The sequence below is a fragment of the Anguilla anguilla genome, chromosome 8, assembly GCF_013347855.1.
Source record: "Anguilla anguilla isolate fAngAng1 chromosome 8, fAngAng1.pri, whole genome shotgun sequence".
NCBI classification, from domain to species: Eukaryota; Metazoa; Chordata; class Actinopteri; order Anguilliformes; family Anguillidae; genus Anguilla; species Anguilla anguilla.
Genome location: NC_049208.1, coordinates 11,041,072 through 11,052,049, shown reverse-complemented (window position 1 = coordinate 11,052,049; position 10,978 = coordinate 11,041,072). Strand labels below are relative to the sequence as shown.

The window sequence follows — 10,978 nt, the reverse complement described above, 5'->3', positions numbered from 1 at the left end:
TTACACAACCAAACATTCTTTGCAAGCTCTGAATCTGTGATAAAAGCAGCAGGTGTTCCAGTTTTAAGACAGTTTTGTGGTCTAAGGATTAGAACTCCTCAAACAGCAAGTTTTTATCTGTTTGTGTGTTTCAGGAGATGCATGTGCAAAAAATCACCAGGCTGCAAACACAAAACTATAGATCTTTTCTTAAATTTAGCTGAAGAGCGCCATCTGCCAGTCACAACTGGTCAGGTCACCAGACAGCTGTGCAGACATTAATACCAGCTTGAAAAATTCATTATAACATTGCATGCATAGAATTTTATTTTGTGGAAGTAATTTTTTGTGCTGATGCAGTTTATGTTTAGACCAATATTAATATTACCTCTGAAGGGCAGGATGACTGAACAAGAGGTAGAACAGATATGGAAAGGGTCTCTTTAAATGTAGGCTTTAGTGTTTTGTGATATGTGACATATGAGGAATAAACAGAAAATTACATAAAATGTAATTTTATTGTCTTTAAAATAGCTGGTATGCTCGAGGTACAGAATACGATGCATCATACATTTATACAGTGAGGAAAAAAAAACCAATTTTACAAGTAAGCATATCACAATACACAATATGGAAATGACTATAAACAGCATAGCATGAACAGTACTCATAAGTAAACATATGGCCTGGTCATTGTTTTAACAAAATCTCCCCAAGCTTGCACAGTAAAATACAGAGATGACCGAGAAGATCGCATTTATGATGAAGGTAACTGATGACATCACAATCGGTAGGCTTTGAAGCAGCTGTCTCAAGCTACGTTTCATTTCAAATCTTGAAACAAATTTTAACAAGAGGACAAATACGCTATTAAACAGTTTAACACTGAAATACACAATAATGACAATATGATAATAAGGGAATACTTGAGAAGCTAAACAAACTGAACAAACATGATACAGATGTGAATGTTTAATTGCGCATGACTCTTCTACACGAATATATATATACCATTTGTAGATCTGCTATATAAACAATTTAATGTACTGTAGTTATAAAATATATTAAGATTTTGTAAAATTGTAAAAAAACAGTTGTCATGTAAATACAAAAATATTCCTGACAATTACTTGTGTGTACCCATACAAATATTATATACTCTCTGAATGTTTTAATGCATCATACGATATTACGCATGCTTTAACATACATTTTCAAAGATCCTTTTAATGAAGCATAACAAAAGAAAGTGTTTTGTATTATCTTGCTTACCACAACAGTAAATACAAAAAGATGACGTATTCAATCAAAAAAGGCACATTGACTTTCATCAGATATTTACACAATGCAGCATATTATATTGTGTTTTACACATGCACACACGTGTTCATGTTTTGAGGATTTTACCATACGTGACAATGGGAAGAAATTCAGAGTATCTGATATAAATGTTTGAAAAGTTTAAGAACATTTTGATTAAATACAAACAACAGGATTTGACACCACATGAAATCACATTTGAATACAATTATACTTGACTTTCTTTAAAGCTGAAGGCAAAGCACTCAATGTACAATGCGATGCCTTTGAAATATTAAAGCGCACAAAACTCTTGGTAAAATAGCATACGTGATTTAGTTCTTGATTCATTTCAGGTGGAGCTTAAATATAAATGTAACATTATGACTCTTAGCCATGAAATCATGGCTACAACACACACATCTTACCCGAATAAAAGAAGGTTTTTTCTCAGAAACTGTGCCCATACAGAGGACTATTCAGCACCGCGGGCTGGCTCGGCGAACGGCAGTTGACAGGCACTTTTATTTAGGCGAGTGGATGTTAGGCGATTTTGGGCAAGTTTGACCTTACCTGCACGCTCAGCTTTGTTTTAAAAGCACAGGACACTGAGACATTTCAAGAAACTGAAATCCGCAGGTGATGTGTTTTTTTTTTTTTTTTTTAATCTGAAGAAAAATTTATATTTTTGCGTGACCTTACATTCACCGGTTACCCACGAAGAGCATTTGTTTTTTTGTGGTGAATTCACCTTTTTTGTCAGTTTGCCATCGCGGTTTCTCCGTGAGACTACAGCCGCCTGGCGTCTGCACGGCGCGGTCACAGTGCCCCGCGTTGCTTAGCAGCGGCTCTGTTTCGGACTCTGAGCGGCTGCAGTTCAAGCCAGTAGAGGGCAGTAGAGGGGGGGTCTATTTGAGCTTATGGGAGCCGATCATCACCTTGGAGACGAAGTTGACGATGGCGCTGGCAGGTTGCTCGGGGTCGTGCTCGGCGAACAGGTGGCACATGTTCTCCATGGCGCTGCCTGACTTGCGTGCCACAAAGCCAAAAATCCTGGAGGGGAGCAGAGACAACCAATCAATAAAGTTCAAAAGCCACAAAGCCAAAAATCCTGGAGAGGAGTGGAGACAACCAATCAATGAAGTGCAAACGCTAGCACAGATACTTTTTTTTTCAGTTTTACAGATTCACATTCAGAAACCGTTAGACTTACTTTGCTGAGGAGATGCTATTTCTCATCCATCTGATTGAAAAAAAAGAAAACAAGGAAATTATTATTTGCAGGTTGTTATTTGATACAACGGCCTAGCTCAGTCTATCCACAGCTCCCTTTCCTCTCAAATTGGCTTACTGCTGCATAAAACTATGATGGCAGTGCTCAATATGCTGTCTATGTACAGAAAAAGAGAGATTTGAGGCCTAAATCCATTTTAGCTGTATCTCACAGTTACTTTATATGCAAAGTTACACTTACTTCCTGTTTTGAGGGTCCAAGGCACAGAATATCACTGTGCTGGCAGCGTAGTGCCTTCTGAAGAACAGCCTGCAAAGGGAAGTAGATTAGTACTGTATGTGATATGGGCCCGACAGCTGATCTAGGATCAGTTTTGCCATTCGGCAGACAATGGATGGGGACATAACATGTACAGAAGATACCTGATCCTAGTTCACTCTTACTTTGAAGTACACTATGAATACAGGTGCAAATCTGAGCCAACGGTGGTGTTCAAAACCAGGCTTGATATGGCGTTAGATACTATCTAGTCTAGCCTGTAGGCAATCAGAGCGCTAGGGACAATTTAGTCAGGAAAATGGCGAACGTTGTTGGGCTGAATGGCCTGTTCTCGTCATTATGTTATGTTAATGTCCAATGCAGATGAACAAAATGGTGGGGTGAGGGGGAGGGGTGGGCGTGGCTTACTTCCTCTGGTTGTCCGTGAGCGTAATCCCCTGAGCCGACACTTTGAAGTGGACAACCGTGGAGATAGGGGGCGGGTCCATGTTTAGGGTCATGGCAGTGGCCTTCTGGATGGCCTGGTGGCCTGTCAGTGACTCCATCTCCAAGGAGCCCAGGAACCACACGTTACAGGCTGGGAACAGGGAGGGGATGCACAGCTTTACAAAGGGATTTCAGTTACCGGGGTAGTAAAACAGGGGTCAGACGAGCAAAACATCACATGACAGGAAACAGTGAGGAGCCCCACCAATCACGGTGTAAATTGGTGATAATCAATAGAATGCCTGTAGTGGTTGGTGGATATCTCCTGAAACCAACCACTACAGACACACCTCAACTCTCACATTCATTTAATCTCCTATTACTCTTAATGACATACTCTGTGACCAACAAACTCTGAGGAGCTCTGCTGTGTTTCTTACCAGTCATAATGATTTAATCACTATCTTGACATCCCATAAAAAAAAAAAATAATCTGTGCATGTCACTCTGGATAAGACTGTCTGCTAAATGCAGAAATTTAACCCTTTAGGGAGTAGGTTTTTGGAATTATTCTTTTTTAAGCCTAGGTCTAAGCCAGCGTCCACAAGCTCCACTGCTTTCAATTACCAGTAGTGATTGTTACATCAGCAATGGAATGTTCAGTTCAGAACATTCTAATCACATATTTGTGGTCCTACACCTTAAGCGGTTTATGTAATGCAATGTAATGGAACACCAAAGGGTTCCGGAGGGCGGGGCAGGGCGGGGCAGGGCGTACCGGCTCCCTGCTTGAGGAGCTCGGCTGCGGAGTTGGAGATGGTTGGAGGAGGCGTCTCCTGCAGTTCTTCCAGGGGATCTGAACAGCAGGAGACACAAAGAGCACGGAGAGCAGAGCAGGGGCTGATCATTAGCATAAGGGTTAAGAGACCTGGGCTGGTAACTCTAAAGGCTGCTTCAGTTCCCTGCCAGGGCACTGCTGTTGCTCCTTTGAGCGAAGTACTTAACCTGAATTTATACAGTAAAATATCCAGCTGCATAAGTGAATATTGTGTAAAAATGTCGATCTGGAAAAGAACATATGCTGAATGGCAAAATGTAAGTATTATGATGATAATAGGGATGATAATGGTGATGATGATGGTGGAGGTGACGGTGGTGGTAATGATGATGATGATGATGACTCCCAGGTCATCACAGGTGTTATTACCTGTATTTGGTATGATGAGCTTGCAGGGCAGGGCGAGTGGAGTGATGGAATGCTGACAAACCAAGGCTGTGAGACTGCCTGCAACACAAAATTTTTTTTAAACAAAACGTAGTTATTTTATATATTTTGGTAGTACACGCTTAAACGTTCTGGTTCCCAACCCTGTTCCTGGAGATCTATCGTCCTGTAGGTTTTCACTCCAAACCTTAACAAAGAACACCCATCCTATAGCTGGAGATCTCATCGAGCTGCTAATTAGTAGAGTCAGGTGTGCCAAATTAGGGTTGAAATGAAAACCCCACAGGATCTCCAGGAATTGGGAACCACTGCCTAAACGACATAAGCCATTATGATGCACAAAACTATTTTGAGATAATAACTACCAATTTATCAATGCTATTTTGCCATAAATCCAACATTCATTTATTCTACTGAAAGTATTACATGAAGATAAATATGTTTCCACCTTTCCGGCCTGATAGGGCAATAACAAAATACAGTACATGTCATGTCCACAAGGTGGCCACCTTGCACACCACTGGGGTTATACCATCCACACTAAATTCCTTTTAATAAAATTTGACAATTCTGTAATGTACATTCACCCTGGTGTGAGCAAACAGTTTGAGGCTTCTGACTACTGACATCAGTGATAAAATTCCCACCTCTCCCACACACACACACACACACACACACTTACCGAAGTAGGGTTCATTGGGACAGCCTTTGAGCCTGACTCCTTTGGGTGTGCACTCAATCAGGAAGTGTCTAACCAGCTCAATGGACAGGTCTCCACCTATCAGAGACAGGGTGGGCAACAGACACAACAGGAACACAATGTTATGGACCACAGAAGAGAAAATGACCACAATGTTCCTGACCTCTGACCTTTCCCATATTGCTTTGAATGGAGTCTGCAAAGAATGTAGTCTGCTAAATTAAGAAAAAGACATTTTTTGTAAGTCCAAGTCATGTCTAGGTTTGGGGGGGTGGGGTGGGGGGGGGGTATTATAGCGCTGCCTTTTTTCCTTTGCAGTTTGTCCTCCCAAAACAAAGGGGGCGCTATCAGTTTTCCACTAACACAAGTGTATTTCAACATCATTCAGTAGGTTAGTGAGGAAGAGCAGACAATTTTAATATCTACTCCTCCAATTCTCTGCTGACACATTGGAGACACAGCAGGACAGTACACCCACCTTTCTTGCCCTGCTGCAGAACAGAGGGGGGCGGTGTGGCCACCTTCATGGCCAGCCCGTAGGCCCCCCGAAACGAGTGACTGTCCCGAACGATGAACGCGCCTGGCTCTCTGTCCTTCAGGACGGCAATAGCTGGGGGAATTTGGAGAGACCAGAGTCGGTGATCATACTTCTCCCCCGACTTTACCAAGGGCCTTCATACAAGATTGACTGGGATTTGTTGCATTCAGACCCTTTCCAGTAATGTCATTTTCACAAATAAATCTTCAAAGTTAATATTAATAACTAACATGGAAGGACATGTGAGATGTTTATTTAATATTTATGGTCAGTGCAAAATAAGCAACACGCAACTATAGTGATCCTGCAGTTAAACTGTGAAGCCATTTTATTTTTGTAATAATGTAATCTGAGCAAAGATTCTAAAGTTCAAAAGTAACACTCACCCTGGTCCCGTGAGATGTCTGGCTTGTACCAAAATTTTGTGGTGTCCTGTACAAATTTCACTGTCACGTGTTTACCATCAAGCAGATCTGGAACAGATAAAAACAAAAATTAAATTAGTCTCCTCTATTTGCACAAATATTCAAACAAACAACTTCTATAAAAACTTATATAACAAGATATAAAAAAATATTTAGAGGATGTCAGTAATGAGCTGTCCACCAGCAATTGCTCAGAACAAAGACAAAGATTTTGCTGTCCATAGAAGAGCACAATGATTGGTTAAAATAAGTGAGTCACTGATACCATACAACAATAGCTCCACCCTTTTTGTTGTGATGAAAGCTCAGTCTTCGATCACTAGGGTAAAAGAGCAGCAGGTACAGGTGAAGGGGGCAGGACTGTACCTAGGACGGGTGAGGGGGTGTCCAGGGCGCGGGACGAGTGGGGCTCAGACAGGACGTTGGGGAAGGGGAGGCTGGAGGTGCTCCCGCTGAGAGGGCTGGAGAACCCACTGAGGCAGGGAGAGGGGGACCTCAGAGACCGCTCCCCCTCCGAAATCCTCCGCTTCTCCGGCAAGGGCGGCCCCAACCCCAGCAGGCCCTGCCCCGGGACCGGGGAGAGGCCGGGCCCGTCCCGATCCTCGAACCTGCACCAGCCGCCCCTCTGGGCCCCTCCGGGCGGGCTGTTCCCCAGGGAGACGGGGTGCGACTGCGGGGGGGACAGCCGGGGGTCCTGGGGGGACTGGCAGCCCTGGGGCGCTCTCCGGCCCCCCTCTGGCCAGGAATGTCCCGAAGAGACGCTGCCACACACACACAGGGAGAGGGTTGCCCAATCTGCCACCTCGACCACACACACACCCCACATCGCATCCCACATCGAAACCTCACCATCACACCCCATCATCACGGGCATTTCAATGTATGACTGCCACACCGATAAACAATACACACAGCACATGTGCAAATGCACCACTCTTCAGTTTCCTCTACTGTATACAGTGGAACACCTGCAAGTTTTGGCGTTTCTAATAAAGATGGCATGCATAACAATAAATAACAGTGTACAACACAGCAAATTCAGTGACCTGACAACAGGCTTTAAAAAAGTAACTACAGGCGCAGACAGGAAGGCTGCTCATCGGTTGGCAGGACGTTACCTCTCAGTCCGAGGGAGGGGACCACTCGTGGACACGGCGCACGTCATTCCCGCGGGTCTCTGACAGGGGGCGGGGCTGACGTTGACTGACGGGCCGGAGGTCAGCGCGAAGTGGTTGTTGCTCTCCACACAGCTCCTTGATTCTGTGTGAAAACACGCAAGGACATGCAAACAACTACATTTTCTTTTTTTTTTTGTTTTTGCAGGAGCTCAGAATTGCTGGGTTCTATCTGCAGATACTGGTCATCAAGCTTTAGGCATTCAAATCCCTTTATCACAATAGCGTTGTTTTGTATTGCATTGTATTGTATTAATTTTGTATTTCAAGAAAGTAGAATTAGAGATAGTAATTAACAAACTGCAGAAGTTTCAAGTCCCACATCTTGACAGCACACTTTTGTATTGCATTTAATCGTTTTTATTAGATTTTTATTATTTGATAAGATTTTTGTGCTAGTGTGGGATATAGCTGAATACCCTGCAGCCCTCCCCCCCTCCCCACACAGCAACACCGAAGGGTAAAAAACAACCTCATCCTGGCCTCGAGGGGGGTCCAAACGCAGACGACAACAGACAACAATGCCCTCTGTCTTTCTGCGCCTTGTTTTCCTAAATTCCTGGTAACTTCCCCCAAAAAAAAAAAAAATCCCCCCTCCCCCGCCCACCCCAGGGCTGTGGCCTCGCTCAGACAGGAAGCCCTGTATTTAAAGAGCGGGAACAATCCCGCACTGTTTACCAGCAGCTGCAGCCGCTAATTAAAGACTTTCCCCTTCAGCTCCAGGCTGAGGCTACCGGGGGCCTCCATCAAAGCGCTGCGCACACACGGGGATTAATGACGGCCGAGCCCTGGGGGCGGGGTCAACCGCTGCTCAGTCGTCAGACACGGGCCACAGATCCATTCCCCGGGTCTTCACGGCCAATGAGAGTCGAGTTCTCTGTTGGCTCACCTGGTAAAATGACAGTTAAGCGGAGTCTTCGCAGCTAGGGAGAGCTGGCTCGAAATTTATAGTTTGGATCGCGGTTAGGATAGTTAGCTCGTGCTGGTGCTTTAGTGGTGATCTGTTCTCACGGGTCAGGGAGCGAGGTCTAGCACTATTATAATCTAGACTTGCGTTTCTCCTACATTGTAAGTCAGTCTGAAAAAAATGAATGCAACGTAAATTCAATGAGAGAGATAGTTCAGAAAGGAAAGCTGCACATTAAAAGGCCTTGTGTTAAGTCAACTCTGCAAGAGTGCATTTTACTCTGAGGGAGTGTATGTGTCTCTGTTGGAGGTGAATTAAGTACGGGAGTGAAGGGGATAGAGAGCTTCATCTTCATCTTCATCAGAGGCTGTGTCAGACAGAACCGGGGGAGAGCTGTGAGGAACCGTGGGCACACGACCTGAACATTTTATAACCGAGCGCATCTCTCTTCTCCCCAACGCTAAATTTCCTAAAAGATGGCCAACTGTCCAATCCGCCCTCTGGTGCTCCTAAAATACCGCATGTGTGCAACGCGTTCCAGATGGCCCAGGCTGCCGCGCCAGCCTGCCAAGGAGATCGGCCCTAATGAGCGTTCTGGGGGGGTGATGGGGGGGCCAAAACCCTGATTACATCAACATGTGGCACAGCTCAATTCGCATGTGCAAAACGCCAACACAGCGTCAAACTTCTCTCTCTATTTAAAAAAAAAACTCCCTACCCCCTCTAAATCTAATGTTTCTAGACAAAATAAATGCATGTAGGCATGCATCCACACGTACACATAATAACAGGAATAGAAACATGCAAGCGCACTCTCTATACTCTTAACACACACACACACACACACTCACACATACACACACACTCACACGCACACACACACTTCTTTGGACAGGTTGATCAGACAAGATTTCAACCACATCCTGTTCAGTTTTAGACTGTGTACCATTGGGAATCTGTGACACTTAAATTATAAGTATAGTTTTAGTAAGTATCTAGACAGACAATTTATTGCATTGTTTTTATAGTTCAACAGAACGTATACATAATTTGACAGTTTAAAGGACAGCCTGCACACCTCTGCAGACATGTTGACTGTGCAATACAACATTTTTACCTTTGATTCATTCAGTTGCTATAGTTTTCCAGGCTAAGGCTAAGTTTGATTTGCACAGTTCTCATATAGTGCAAGCACAGTTTCTAGATGGGGCAGTAACAATTTTATTTTATTAAACAGAAACGGGACACCCGAAATGGGTTTAGCATTTCTGAACATAATGATACAAACACTATTTTAGGACAGCTCCAGATACAGGCTAACCCCAGCTCCCTTAATTCCCCACTCCAGCAGAGCTGCCGTTGCCAGGCGCATTTCGCGTGATTGAAAAAACGCAAACACGAAAACATCCTGCAAACGGTTCAAAGCTGGCCTCGTGCGCGGAGAACGCCGTCTCCCGGAGGGAAGAGCGCGAGTGAGCCATAAACGAATCCGACACTGTCGCCAGGAGAGAGAGAGAAAAGTCAAGAACAAAATCCGCTCTGAACGCACATTAAAGATGAATCCTGCATCTGAGACTTACAGTAAGGGAGGTCAGCCTGCCGCTATAACTCACACAAACAAACACAAGACACAGCAAAGCGCTTTTTTTTTTTTTTTTTTTTCCTCTCCAGAAACCGTGCTGGAAACTGTAAGTCATTGTCCTTCCCCTCAATGCAAAAACCAGCCCAAAAAAAAAAATAAAAAGAAAAACATCACACGGAGAGCTCCCGAGAGGGACCGCTGCTGACTCCAGGCCCCCGCGCTTTGTTCTGATGAGCCTCTGGCCTTTGAAAGGAAATCATCTCCAAACACTGTTCTCTGATGGGGATCGCATATCACTACTTTCTATGAGAGCTGGGACAGTGCAAATCTTACAGCAGGTATTTTTCACACACACACACACACACATGTACACGTGTACACACACTCACACACGTGCACACACACACATACACACACGTACACATAAGCACACACAGCCACTCACATGCGTGCACACACACACACACACACACACAAACACACTCACAAGCGAGCACACACACAGACACACACACAAACACACACAAGCGAGCACACACACAGACACATACTCAGACAGCAAGTGATCTCATCACCCCCCTCGTTCCTGCTCCCCAGCTGCAGAAGATTTTACATACCCAGAGAAGTGGTCATGATGGAGAAAGTTACAGAAGGCAGCTGACCAGCAGCCCCACTGGAGACAGTCTCCTAGCCTCAGACTGGGAGCCCCTGTGGAGGCCGCGTCGGGCTGCCTCAGGCACCTCCAGAACCGAGCCCACTCTTCCCACCGGACCGGCGTCTGCTTCTCCTCTCTCTCCCCCTCGCCCTCCGCCCCTCCTCCCCTCCTCCCCATCCTCCCTTCCTCCTCTCTTCTCTTCCTCCCTTCATCCTTCCCTAATTAAGCGCACCAGAGGCCCAGCAGCAGCACGCAGCTGGGAACGTGGGCCGCGGCTGGGTGATGATGTCATCAGCGGTGGCGAGCACGGCTCGTTCTCGGGGCCAGAAGGAAAACAGCTCGGTAGCTGCCCCGGCCTCAACGGTGGCACTCTGAATCTCGCCCCGCTGACATCGTTGCCATTGAAGAACGGCTAACCTCTCCACAACTGCCCCAGGTTTGGCGGTGTTCACTCTATACCGCCGATATAAGGGGTTGTGATGTGGGGGATTATGGGAAGTAGGGACAGAAGGTTGCAGATCTGAACACTCCAGGATAGGCAACCGCCACCATTAA

The 10,978-nt window shown here is 45.2% G+C and overlaps 1 protein-coding gene across 2 annotated transcripts in view; it reads right to left on the bottom strand.

The window, feature by feature from the left end:
* Positions 1-478: 478 nt before the first annotated feature.
* The window catches only part of si:ch211-191a24.3 (tensin-3), a 43,518-nt gene continuing 33,018 nt past the window's right edge, over positions 479-10,978 (bottom strand). For both annotated transcript variants that reach the window (XM_035430993.1, XM_035430992.1), the window contains exons 17-27: positions 7,223-7,364; positions 6,471-6,865; positions 6,066-6,152; positions 5,620-5,751; positions 5,124-5,219; positions 4,424-4,501; positions 3,995-4,072; positions 3,199-3,367; positions 2,752-2,820; positions 2,491-2,520; positions 479-2,330 (exon numbers count right to left, since the gene is read on the bottom strand). In XM_035430993.1, the coding sequence (XP_035286884.1) occupies positions 2,186-2,330; positions 2,491-2,520; positions 2,752-2,820; positions 3,199-3,367; positions 3,995-4,072; positions 4,424-4,501; positions 5,124-5,219; positions 5,620-5,751; positions 6,066-6,152; positions 6,471-6,865; positions 7,223-7,364 (1,421 nt within the window). In that variant the 3' untranslated portion in view covers positions 479-2,185. The remainder of the gene's footprint in view (positions 2,331-2,490; positions 2,521-2,751; positions 2,821-3,198; positions 3,368-3,994; positions 4,073-4,423; positions 4,502-5,123; positions 5,220-5,619; positions 5,752-6,065; positions 6,153-6,470; positions 6,866-7,222; positions 7,365-10,978) is intronic.